We start from the raw sequence: 12,429 nt of genomic DNA on the forward strand, positions 1-12,429 counted from the left end.
GACCCCAGGTAGAGTAGCTGCTACATGTTCAGTAGTTAATGGACCCCAGGTAGAGTAGCTGCTACATGTTAATGGACCCCAGGTAGAGTAGCTGCTACATGTTAATGGACCCCAGGTAGAGTAGCTGCTACATGTTAATGGACCCCAGGTAGAGTAGCTGCTACATGTTAATGGACCCCAGGTAGAGTAGCTGCTACATGTTAATGGACCCCAGGTAGAGTAGCTGCTACATATTCAGTAGTTAATGGACCCCAGGTAGAGTAGCTGCTACATGTTAATGGACCCCAGGTAGAGTAGCTGCTACATGTTAATGGACCCCAGGTAGAGTAGCTGCTACATGTTCAGTAGTTAATGAACCCCAGGTAGAGTAGCTGCTACATGTTAATGAACCCCAGGTAGAGTAGCTGCTACATGTTAATGGACCCCAGGTAGAGTAGCTACTACATGTTCAGTAGTTAATGGACCCCAGGTAGAGTAGCTGCTACATGTTAATGGACCCCAGGTAGAGTAGCTGCTACATGTTCAGTAGTTAATGGACCCCAGGTAGAGTAGCTGCTACATGTTCAGTAGTTAATGGACCCCAGGTAGAGTAGCTGCTACATGTTCAGTAGTTAATGGGCCCCAGGTAGAGTAGCTGCTACATATTCAGTAGTTAATGGACCCCAGGTAGAGTAGCTGCTACATGTTCAGTAGTTAATGGGCCCCAGGTAGAGTAGCTGCTACATATTCAGTAGTTAATGGGCCCCAGGTAGAGTAGCTGCTACATATTCAGTAGTTAATGGACCCCAGGTAGAGTAGCTACTACATGTTAATGGACCCCAGGTAGAGTAGCTGCTACATGTTAATGGACCCCAGGTAGAGTAGCTGCTACATATTCAGTAGTTAATGGACCCCAGGTAGAGTAGCTGCTACATGTTCAGTAGTTAATGGACCCCAGGTAGAGTAGCTGCTACATGTTCAGTAGTTAATGGACCCCAGGTAGAGTAGCTGCTACATGTTAATGAACCCCAGGTAGAGTAGCTGCTACATGTTCAGTAGTTAATGGACCCCAGGTAGAGTAGGTACATGTCCAGTAGTTAATGGACCCCAGGTAGAGTAGCTGCTACATGTTAATGGACCCCAGGTAGAGTAGCTGCTACATGTTAATGGACCCCAGGTAGAGTAGCTGCTACATGTTAATGGACCCCAGGTAGAGTAGCTGCTACATGTGAATGGGCCCCAGGTAGAGTAGCTGCTACATGTTAATGGGCCCCAGGTAGAGTAGCTGCTACATATTCAGTAGTTAATGGACCCCAGGTAGAGTAGCTACTACATGTTAATGGACCCCAGGTAGAGTAGCTGCTACATGTTAATGGACCCCAGGTAGAGTAGCTGCTACATATTAATGGACCCCAGGTAGAGTAGCTGCTACATGTTAATGGACCCCAGGTAGAGTAGCTGCTACATGTTAATGGACCCCAGGTAGAGTAGCTGCTACATGTTAATGGACCCCAGGTAGAGTAGCTGCTACATGTTAATGGACCCCAGGTAGAGTAGCTGCTACATGTTAATGGACCCCAGGAAGAGTAGCTGCTACATGTTAATGGACCCCAGGTAGAGTAGCTGCTACATGTTAATGGACCCCAGGTAGAGTAGCTGCTACATGTTAATGGACCCCAGGTAGAGTAGCTGCTACATGTTAATGGACCCCAGGTAGAGTAGCTGCTACATGTTCAGTAGTTAATGGGCCCCAGGTAGAGTAGCTGCTACATGTTCAGTAGTTAATGGGCCCCAGGTAGAGTAGCTGCTACATGTTAATGGACCCCAGGTAGAGTAGCTGCTACATGTTAATGGACCCCAGGTAGAGTAGCTGCTACATGTTAATGGACCCCAGGTAGAGTAGCTGCTACATGTTAATGGACCCCAGGTAGAGTAGCTGCTACATGTTAATGGACCCCAGGTAGAGTAGCTGCTACATGTTAATGGATCCCAGGTAGAGTAGCTACTACATGTTCAGTAGTTAATGGACCCCAGGTAGAGTAGCTGCTACATGTTAATGGACCCCAGGTAGAGTAGCTGCTACATGTTCAGTAGTTAATGGACCCCAGGTAGAGTAGCTGCTACATGTTCAGTAGTTAATGGACCCCAGGTAGAGTAGCTGCTACATGTTAATGGACCCCAGGTAGAGTAGCTGCTACATGTTCAGTAGTTAATGGACCCCAGGTAGAGTAGCTGCTACATGTTCAGTAGTTAATGGACCCCAGGTAGAGTAGCTGCTACATATTCAGTAGTTAATGGACCCCAGGTAGAGTAGCTGCTACATATTAAGTATTTAAAGGGGATCCTAATCAACTTAACTCAGCATCATCCCCACCATTATTATCATAATTGTCGTCACAACCTCCACCACCACTACTGTCTTCGTCCCCATCATCACCGCCATCATCATCATCATCACCATAATGACCACCATCATATCCTCACCTGATTGACAGCTGGTGGAGAGAATGTTATGTCATCCAGGAAGTGGACAGCATCAGCAGGAAGCAGTCTGTCCAAGTATTTTGCGCAGGTGTCATAGGCGTGAAGGTAGTCCTGCTCTGTCTGGGGGGGTCTCTTTAAAACCTTTAGAAAAGAGGAGGGTACATGTTTTTAGGCGTGCTAGCTGACAGGTTGTTAGGCGTGCTAGCTGACAGGTTGTTAGGCGTGCTAGCTGACAGGTTGTTAGGCGTGCTAGCTGACCGGTTGTTAGGCGTGCTAGCTGACCGGTTGTTAGGCGTGCTAGCTGACCGGTTGTTAGGCGTGCTAGCTGACCGGTTGTTAGGCGTGCTAGCTGACAGGTTGTTAGGCGTGCTAGCTGACAGGTTGTTAGGCGTGCTAGCTGACAGGTTGTTAGGCGTGCTAGCTGACAGGTTGTTAGGCGTGCTAGCTGACAGGTTGTTAGGCGTGCTAGCTGACAGGTCGTTAGGCGTGCTAGCTGACAGGTTGTTAGGTGTGCTAGCTGACCGGTTGTTAGGTGTGCTAGCTGACCGGTTGTTAGGGGTGCTAGCTGACCGGTTGTTAGGCGTGCTAGCTGACCGGTTGTTAGGCGTGCTAGCTGACCGGTTGTTAGGAGTGCTAGCTGACAGGTTGTTAGGCGTGCTAGCTGACAGGTTGTTAGGCGTGCTAGCTGACAGGTTGTTAGGCGTGCTAGCTGACAGGTTGTTAGGCGTGCTAGCTGACAGGTTGTTAGGCGTGCTAGCTGACAATAGTTTGGACACACCTAATCAGTCAAGGGCTTTTCTTTATTTTTACTATTTTCTACATTGTAGAATAATAGTGAAGTCATCAACACTACGAAATAACACAATATGGAATCATGTAGTAACCAACAAAGTGTTAAACAAATCAAAATATATTTTAGTTTCTTCAAATAGCCACCCTTTGCCTTGATGACAGCTTTGCACACTCTTGGCATTCTCTTAACCAGCTTCATGAGGTAATCACCTGGAATGCATTTCAATTAACAGGTGTGCCTTGTTAAAAGTTAATTTGTGGAATTTATTTTCTTTTTAATGCATTTGAGCCAATCAGTTGTGTTGTGACAAGGTACGGCTGGTATACAGAAGATAGCCCTATTTGGTAAAAGACCAAGTCCATATTATGTCAAGAACAGATCAAATAAGCAAAGAGAAACGACAGTCCATCCTTACTTTAAGCCTTGTGTTGTCTTAAGGGTAAAACATGTCTCGCCACTATATTTAACAGCAGAGAAAAACCTTAAATTACAATTTTTCAACTTGAGATTTGATGACTTTTCCAAGAGTGACTCCAACATTAGAAAAAGCGAAAACATCTCCTTTGTTCATATTTCCATGAAAGCCGTACAACACCAGGGGACAAAGATTGTCTTAGGGTCATTTTTGATCCGGCAGTATTAAAATCATTGACACACCACAAAGACACACCACAAAGACACACACACACACACACACACACACACACACACACACACACACACACACAGTGAGCTACTGATTGAACTCAGCCAGCAGCTCCTGAAGAGGAAGATCACCATGGAGGCCTTCTCATCCCCCCTGCACTCCTCTCAACAAGGGGGAGAGAGGCCTTCTCATCCCCCCTGCACTCCTCTCAACATGGGGGAGAGAGGCCTTCTCATCCCCCCTGCACTCCTCTCAACATGGGGGAGAGAGGCCTTCTCATCCCCCCTGCACTCCTCTCAACAAGGGGGAGAGAGGCCTTCTCATCCCCCCTGCACTCCTCTCAACAAGGGGGAGAGAGGCCTTCTCATCCCCCCTGCACTCCTCTCAACAAGGGGGAGAGAGGCCTTCTCATCCCCCTGCACTCCTCTCAACAAGGGGAGAGAGGCCTTCTCATCCCCCTGCACTCCTCTCAACAAGGGGAGAGAGGCCTTCTCATCCCCCTGCACTCCTCTCAACAAGGGGGAGGGAGGCCTTCTCATCCCCCCTGCACTCCTCTCAACAAGGGGGAGAGAGGCCTTCTCATCCCCCCTGCACTCCTCTCAACAAGGGGGAGGGAGGCCTTCTCATCCCCCCTGCACTCCTCTCAACAAGGGGGAGGGAGGCCTTCTCATCCCCCCTGCACTCCTCTCAACAAGGGGGAGAGAGGCCTTCTCATCCCCCCTGCACTCCTCGCAACATGGGGGAGAGAGGCCTTCTCATCCCCCCCTGCACTCCTCTCAACATGGGGGAGGGAGGCCTTCTCATCCCCCCTGCACTCCTCTCAACATGGGGGAGAGAGGCCTTCTCATCCCCCCTGCACTCCTCTCAACAAGGGGGAGAGAGGCCTTCTCATCCCCCCTGCACTCCTCTCAACAAGGGGGAGAGAGGCCTTCTCATCCCCCCTGCACTCCTCTCAACAAGGGGGAGAGAGGCCTTCTCATCCCCCCTGCACTCCTCTCAACAAGGGGGAGAGAGGCCTTCTCATCCCCCCTGCACTCCTCTCAACAAGGGGAGAGAGGCCTTCTCATCTCCCCTGCACTCCTCTCAACAAGGGGGAGAGAGGCCTTCTCATCCCCCTGCACTCCTCTCAACAAGGGGAGAGAGGCCTTCTCATCCCCCTGCACTCCTCTCAACAAGGGGAGAGAGGCCTTCTCATCCCCCTGCAATCCTCTCAACAAGGGGGAGAGAGGCCTTCTCATCCCCCTGCACTCCTCTCAACAAGGGGAGAGAGGCCTTCTCATCCCCCCTGCACTCCTCTCAACATGGGGGAGGGAGGCCTTCTCATCCCCCCTGCACTCCTCTCAACATGGGGGAGGGAGGCCTTCTCATCCCCCCTGCACTCCTCTCAACATGGGGGAGAGAGGCCTTCTCATCCCCCCTGCACTCCTCGCAACATGGGGGAGGGAGGCCTTCTCATCCCCCCTGCACTCCTCTCAACAAGGGGGAGAGAGGCCTTCTCATCCCCCCTGCACTCCTCTCAACATGGGGGAGAGAGGCCTTCTCATCCCCCCTGCACTCCTCGCAACAAGGGGGAGAGAGGCCTTCTCATCCCCCCCTGCACTCCTCACAACAAGGGGGAGAGAGGCCTTCTCATCCCCCCTGCACTCCTCGCAACAAGGGGGAGAGAGGCCTTCTCATCCCCCCTGCACTCCTCGCAACAAGGGGGAGAGAGGCCTTCTCATCCCCCCTGCACTCCTCGCAACAAGGGGGAGAGAGGCCTTCTCATCCCCCCTGCACTCCTCTCAACAAGGGGGAGAGAGGCCTTCTCATCCCCCCCTGCACTCCTCTCAACAAGGGGGAGAGAGGCCTTCTCATCCCCCCTGCACTCCTCTCAACAAGGGGGAGAGAGGCCTTCTCATCCCCCCTGCACTCTTCTCAACAAGGGGGAGAGAGGCCTTCTCATCCCCCCTGCACTCCTCTCAACATGGGGGAGGGAGGCCTTCTCATCCCCCCCTGCACTCCTCGCAACATGGGGGAGAGAGGCCTTCTCATCCCCCCCTGCACTCCTCTCAACATGGGGGAGGGAGGCCTTCTCATCCCCCCTGCACTCCTCTCAACAAGGGGGAGAGAGGCCTTCTCATCCCCCTGCACTCCTCTCAACAAGGGGAGAGAGGCCTTCTCATCCCCCTGCACTCCTCTCAACAAGGCCTTCTCATCCCCCCTGCACTCTTCTCTCAACATGGGGAGGGAGGCCTTCTCATCCCCCTCATCTTCCTCTCAACATGGGGAGGGAGGCCTTCTCATCCCCCCCTGCACTCCTCTCAACATGGGGGAGGGAGGCCTTCTCATCCCCCCTGCACTCCTCGCAACATGGGGGAGGGAGGCCTTCTCATCCCCCCTGCACTCCTCTCAACAAGGGGGAGAGAGGCCTTCTCATCCCCCCTGCACTCCTCTCAACATGGGGGAGAGACGCCTTCTCATCCCCCCTGCACTCCTCTCAACAAGGGGGAGAGAGGCCTTCTCATCCCCCCTGCACTCCTCTCAACATGGGGGAGAGAGGCCTTCTCATCCCCCCTGCACTCCTCGCAACATGGGGGAGAGAGGCCTTCTCATCCCCCCTGCACTCCTCTCAACATGGGGAAGAGAGGCCTTCTCATCAGTTTCCCTTCACTCCCACCACCACTCTAGTTTCTGACCTCCCAAAGAGGAACAAGAATGTGGTCCTCCTGAGCACAATGCACAAAACGGCTGTGATCATGAGGACAGGAAGCCAGCCATCATCCTGGACTGCAGAGACAGCCTGCAGAGTTCTGTCTTACTATCCAGGTCTGTACCCAAACATTTCCACCTTCTACTTTAAAAAAAAATGCACCTTTCCAGAAACAAGTCTCTCACCGTTGCCGCTTGTTATAGACCTCCTTCTGCCCCCAGCGGTGCCACGGACACCATATGTGAACTGATTGCCCCACATCTATCTTCAGAGTTCGTACTGTTAGGTGAGCTAAACTGGGACATGCTTAACACCCCGGCCATCCTACAATCTAAGCTTGATGCTCTAACTCCCAGCACATCCAGATAGCCTCGGCCTTGTACCTTAGCTAGCAACATTGATATTGAGGCAGATTGTAAATAATGCCAGCCGTAATTAACCACATACAGTACCTTCAGAAAGTATTCATACCCTTAGACTTATTCCACATTTACAGACGGAATTCAAAATGGATCCTTTTTTCTCTTCCCCCACCAACACACAATACGCAAAAATCTAAGTGAACAATACATCTTTTAATGTTCACACATTTAGTGAACATTTTATACAGAAAACATGTTATTTACATCAGTATTCACACCCCTCCAGTCAATACATGTTATTTACATCAGTATTCACACCCCTCCAGTCAATACATGTTATTTACATCAGTATTCACCCCCCTCCAGTCAATACATGTTATTTACATCAGTATTCACCCCCCTCCAGTCAATACATGTTATTTACATCAGTATTCACACCCCTCCAGTCAATACATGTTATTTACATCAGTATTCACCCCCCTCCAGTCAATACATGTTATTTACATCAGTATTCACACCCCTCCAGTCAATACATGTTATTTACATCAGTATTCACCCCCCTCCAGTCAATACATGTTATTTACATCAGTATTCACCCCCCTCCAGTCAATACATGTTATTTACATCAGTATTCACACCCCTCCAGTCAATACATGTTATTTACATCAGTATTCACCCCCTCCAGTCAATACATGTTATTTACATCAGTATTCACCCCCTCCAGTCAATACATGTTATTTACATCAGTATTCACCCCCTCCAGTCAATACATGTTATTTACATCAGTATTCACCCCCTGCAGTCAATACATGTTATTTACATCAGTATTCACCCCCTCCAGTCAATACATGTTATTTACATCAGTATTCACCCCCTCCAGTCAATACATGTTATTTACATCAGTATTCACCCCCTCCAGTCAATACATGTTATTTACATCAGTATTCACCCCCTCCAGTCAATACATGTTATTTACATCAGTATTCACCCCCCTCCAGTCAATACATGTTATTTACATCAGTATTCACACCCCTCCAGTCAATACATGTTATTTACATCAGTATTCACACCCCTCCAGTCAATACATGTTATTTACATCAGTATTCACACCCCTCCAGTCAATACATGTTATTTACATCAGTATTCACCCCCCTCCAGTCAATACATGTTATTTACATCAGTATTCACACCCCTCCAGTCAATACATGTTATTTACATCAGTATTCACACCCCTCCAGTCAATACATGTTAGAATCACCTTTGGCAGTGATTACAGCTGTGAGTCTCTCTGGATAAGTCTCTAAGAGTGATTACAGCTGTGAGTCTCTCTGGATAAGGCTCTAAGAGTGATTACAGCTGTGAGTCTCTCTGGGTAAGTCTCTAAGAGCGATTACAGCTGTGAGTCTCTCTGGGTAAGTCTCTAAGAGTGATTACAGCTGTGAGTCTCTCTGGATAAGGCTCTAAGAGTGATTACAGCTGTGAGTCTCTCTGGATAAGGCTCTAAGAGCGATTACAGCTGTGAGTCTCTCTGGGTAAGTCTCTAAGAGTGATTACAGCTGTGAGTCTCTCTGGGTAAGTCTCTAAGAGCTGTGAGTCTCTCTGGATAAGGCTCTAAGAGTGATTACAGCTGTGAGTCTCTCTGGGTAAGTCTCGAAGAGCTGTGAGTCTCTCTGGGTAAGTCTCTAAGAGTGATTACAGCCGTGAGTCTTTCTGGGTAAGTCTCTAATAGTGGTTACAGCTGTGAGTCTTTCTGGGTAAGTCTCTAAGAGTGATTACAGCTGTGAGTCTTTCTGGGTAAGTCTCTAAGAGCGATTACAGCTGTGAGTCTCTCTGGGTAAGTCTCTAAGAGTGATTACAGCTGTGAGTCTCTCTGGGTAAGTCTCTAAGAGCTGTGAGTCTCTCTGGGTAAGTCTCTAAGAGTGATTACAGCTGTGAGTCTCTAAGAGTGATTACAGCTGTGAGTCTCTAAGAGTGATTACAGCTGTGAGTCTCTAAGAGTGATTACAGCTGTGAGTCTCTAAGAGTGATTACAGCTGTAAGTCTCTAAGAGTGATTACAGCCGTGAGTCTTTCTGGGTAAGTCTCTAAGAGTGATTACAGCTGTGAGTCTTTCTGGGTAAGTCTCTAAGAGCTGTGAGTCTCTCTGGATAAGGCTCTAAGAGTGATTACAGCTGTGAGTCTCTCTGGGTAAGGCTCTAAGAGTGATTACAGCTGTGAGTCTTTCTGGGTAAGTCTCTAAGAGTGATTACAGCTGTGAGTCTCTCTGGATAAGTCTCTAAAAGAGTGATTACAGCTGTGAGTCTCTCTGGATAAGTCTCTAAGAGTGATTACAGCCGTGAGTCTTTCTGGGTAAGTCTCTAATAGTGGTTACAGCTGTGAGTCTTTCTGGGTAAGTCTCTAAGAGTGATTACAGCTGTGAGTCTCTCTGGGTAAGTCTCTAAGAGTGATTACAGCTGTGAGTCTCTCTGGGTAAGTCTCTAAGAGCTGTGAGTCTCTCTGGGTAAGTCTCTAAGAGTGATTACAGCTGTGAGTCTCTCTGGGTAAGTCTCTAAGAGCTGTGAGTCTTTCTGGGTAAGTCTAAGAGTGATTACTGCTGTGAGTCTCTCTGGGTAAGTCTCTAAGAGTGATTACAGCCGTGAGTCTTTCTGGGTAAGTCTCTAAGAGTGATTACAGCTGTGAGTCTTTCTGGGTAAGTCTCTAAGAGCGATTACAGCTGTGAGTCTCTAAGAGTGATTACAGCTGTGAGTCTCTAAGAGTGATTACAGCTGTGAGTCTCTAAGAGTGATTACAGCTGTGAGTCTTTCTGGGTAAGTCTCTAAGAGTGATTACAGCTGTGAGTCTCTAAGAGTGATTACAGCTGTGAGTCTCTAAGAGTGATTACAGCTGTGAGTCTTACTGGGTAGGTCTCTAAGAGCTGTGAGTCTTTCTGGGTAAGTCTCTAAGAGTGATTACAGCTGTGAGTCTCTCTGGGTGAGTCTCTAGGTTAGTATTGTGGAGTAACTACAATGTTGTTGATCCATCCTCAGTTCTCCGAATACAGTTTTAAAGTCACCATTGGCCTCATGGTGAAATCCCTGAGCAGTTTCCTTCTTCTTTGGCAACCGAGTTAGAAAGGAAGCCTGTATCTTTGTAGTGACTGGGTGTATTGATACACCATTCAAAGTGTAATTAAATAACTTCACCATGCTCAAAGGGATATTCAATGTCTGCTGTTTTATTTTTACCCATCGACCAATAGGTGCCCTTCTTTGCGAGGCATTGCATTTGTGTTTAAAATGTACTGCTCGACTGAAGGACTTTGCAGATAATTGTATGTGTGTGGTACAGAGATGAGGTAGTCATTAAAAAACAAACATAATAAAGATGATTATTGAACACAGAGTGAGTCCATGCAAAGTATTGCAACTTATTGTGACTTAAGCACATTTTAACTCTCGACTTATTTTTGCTTGCCATAAAAAAAAGGTGTTGACTACCGAGACTCGTGACATTTCAGCTTTTCATTTTATATTAATTTGTAAAACCATAATTCCACTTTGACATTATGGGGTATTGTGTGTCAGCCAGCGACACAACATCTCAATATAACATTGTAAAATCAGGCTGTAACACAACAACATGTGGAACTAGTCAAGAGGTGTGAATATTTCCTGAAGGTTATTATAGGTTAGGTTAATACAGCTACAGGTTCAACAGCTCTGATCTGACCAGATTCAGGTTATAGCAGGCTGACAGACAGACCGACCACCAGCAGGCTGACAGACCACCAGCAGGCTGACAGACAGACCGACCGACCACCAGCAGGCTGACAGACCGACCGACCACCAGCAGGCTGACAGACAGACCGACCACCAGCAGGCTGACAGACCACCAGCAGGCTGACAGACAGACCGACCGACCACCAGCAGGCTGACAGACAGACCGACCACCAGCAGGCTGACAGACCACCAGCAGGCTGACAGACAGACCGACCACCAGCAGGCTGACAGACCACCAGCAGGCTGACAGACAGACCGACCGACCACCAGCAGGCTGACAGACCGACCGACCACCAGCAGGCTGACAGACAGACAGACCGACCACCAGCAGGCTGACAGACAGACCGACCGACCACCAGCAGGCTGACAGACAGACCGACCGACCGACCACCAGCAGGCTGACAGACAGACCGACCGACCACCAGCAGGTTGACAGACCGACCGACCACCAGCAGGCTGACAGACCGACCGACCACCAGCAGGCTGACAGACAGACCGACCGACCACCAGCAGGTTGACAGACCGACCGACCACCAGCAGGCTGACAGACAGACCGACCACCAGCAGGCTGACAGACAGACCGACCACCAGCAGGCTGACAGACAGACCGACCACCAGCAGGCTGACAGACAGACCGACCACCAGCAGGCTGACAGACAGACCGACCACCAGCAGGCTGACAGACAGACCGACCACCAGCAGGCTGACAGACAGACCGACCACCAGCAGGATGACTATCACTACTATAACCAGTCACTACCACTACTATAACCAGTCACTACCACTACTATAACCAGTCACTACCACTACTATAACCAGTCACTACCACTACTATAACCAGTCACTACCACTACTATAACCAGTCACTACCACTACTATAACTATAACCAGTCACTACCACTACTATAACTATAACCAGTCACTACCACTACTATAACCCGTCACTACCACTACTATAACCAGTCACTACCACTACTATAACCAGTCACTACCACTACTATAACCAGTCACTACCACTACTATAACCAGTCACTACCACTACTATAACCAGTCACTACCACCACTATAACCAGTCACTACCACTACTATAACCAGTCACTACCACTACTATAACCAGTCACTACCACTACTATAACCAGTCACTACCACTACTATAACCAGTCACTACCACTACTATAACCAGTCACTACCACTACTATAACCAGTCACTACCACCACTATAACCAGTCACTACCACTACTATAACCAGTCACTACCACTACTATAACCAGTCACTACCACTACTATAACCAGTCACTACCACTACTATAACCAGTCACTACCACTACTATAACCAGTCACTACCACCACTATAACCAGTCACTACCACTACTATAACCAGTCACTACCACTACTATAACCAGTCACTACCACTACTATAACTATAACCAGTCACTACCACTACTATAACTATAACCAGTCACTACCACTACTATAACCAGTCACTACCACTACTATAACCAGTCACTACCACTACTATAACCAGTCACTACCACTACTATAACTATAACCAGACACTACCACTACTATAAGCAGACACTACCACTACTATAACTATAACCAGACACTACCACTACTATAAGCAGTCACTACCACTACTATAAGCAGTCACTACCACTACTATAAGCAGTCACTACCACTACTATAAGCAGTCACTACCACTACTATAACCAGTCACTA

At 48.5% G+C, this 12,429-nt stretch overlaps 1 protein-coding gene across 1 annotated transcript in view; it reads right to left on the reverse strand.

Annotated features, from left to right (window-relative positions):
* Nucleotides 1-12,429, reverse strand: part of nbas (NBAS subunit of NRZ tethering complex) — a 337,178-nt gene that overhangs the window by 82,997 nt on the left and 241,752 nt on the right. The window contains 1 exon segment of the mRNA XM_065026122.1: nucleotides 2,464-2,604. Within this exon segment, the coding sequence (XP_064882194.1) occupies nucleotides 2,464-2,604 (141 nt within the window).

This window comes from Oncorhynchus nerka, linkage group LG13 (genome assembly GCF_034236695.1).
Source record: "Oncorhynchus nerka isolate Pitt River linkage group LG13, Oner_Uvic_2.0, whole genome shotgun sequence".
In the NCBI taxonomy this organism is placed as follows: domain Eukaryota; kingdom Metazoa; phylum Chordata; class Actinopteri; order Salmoniformes; family Salmonidae; genus Oncorhynchus; species Oncorhynchus nerka.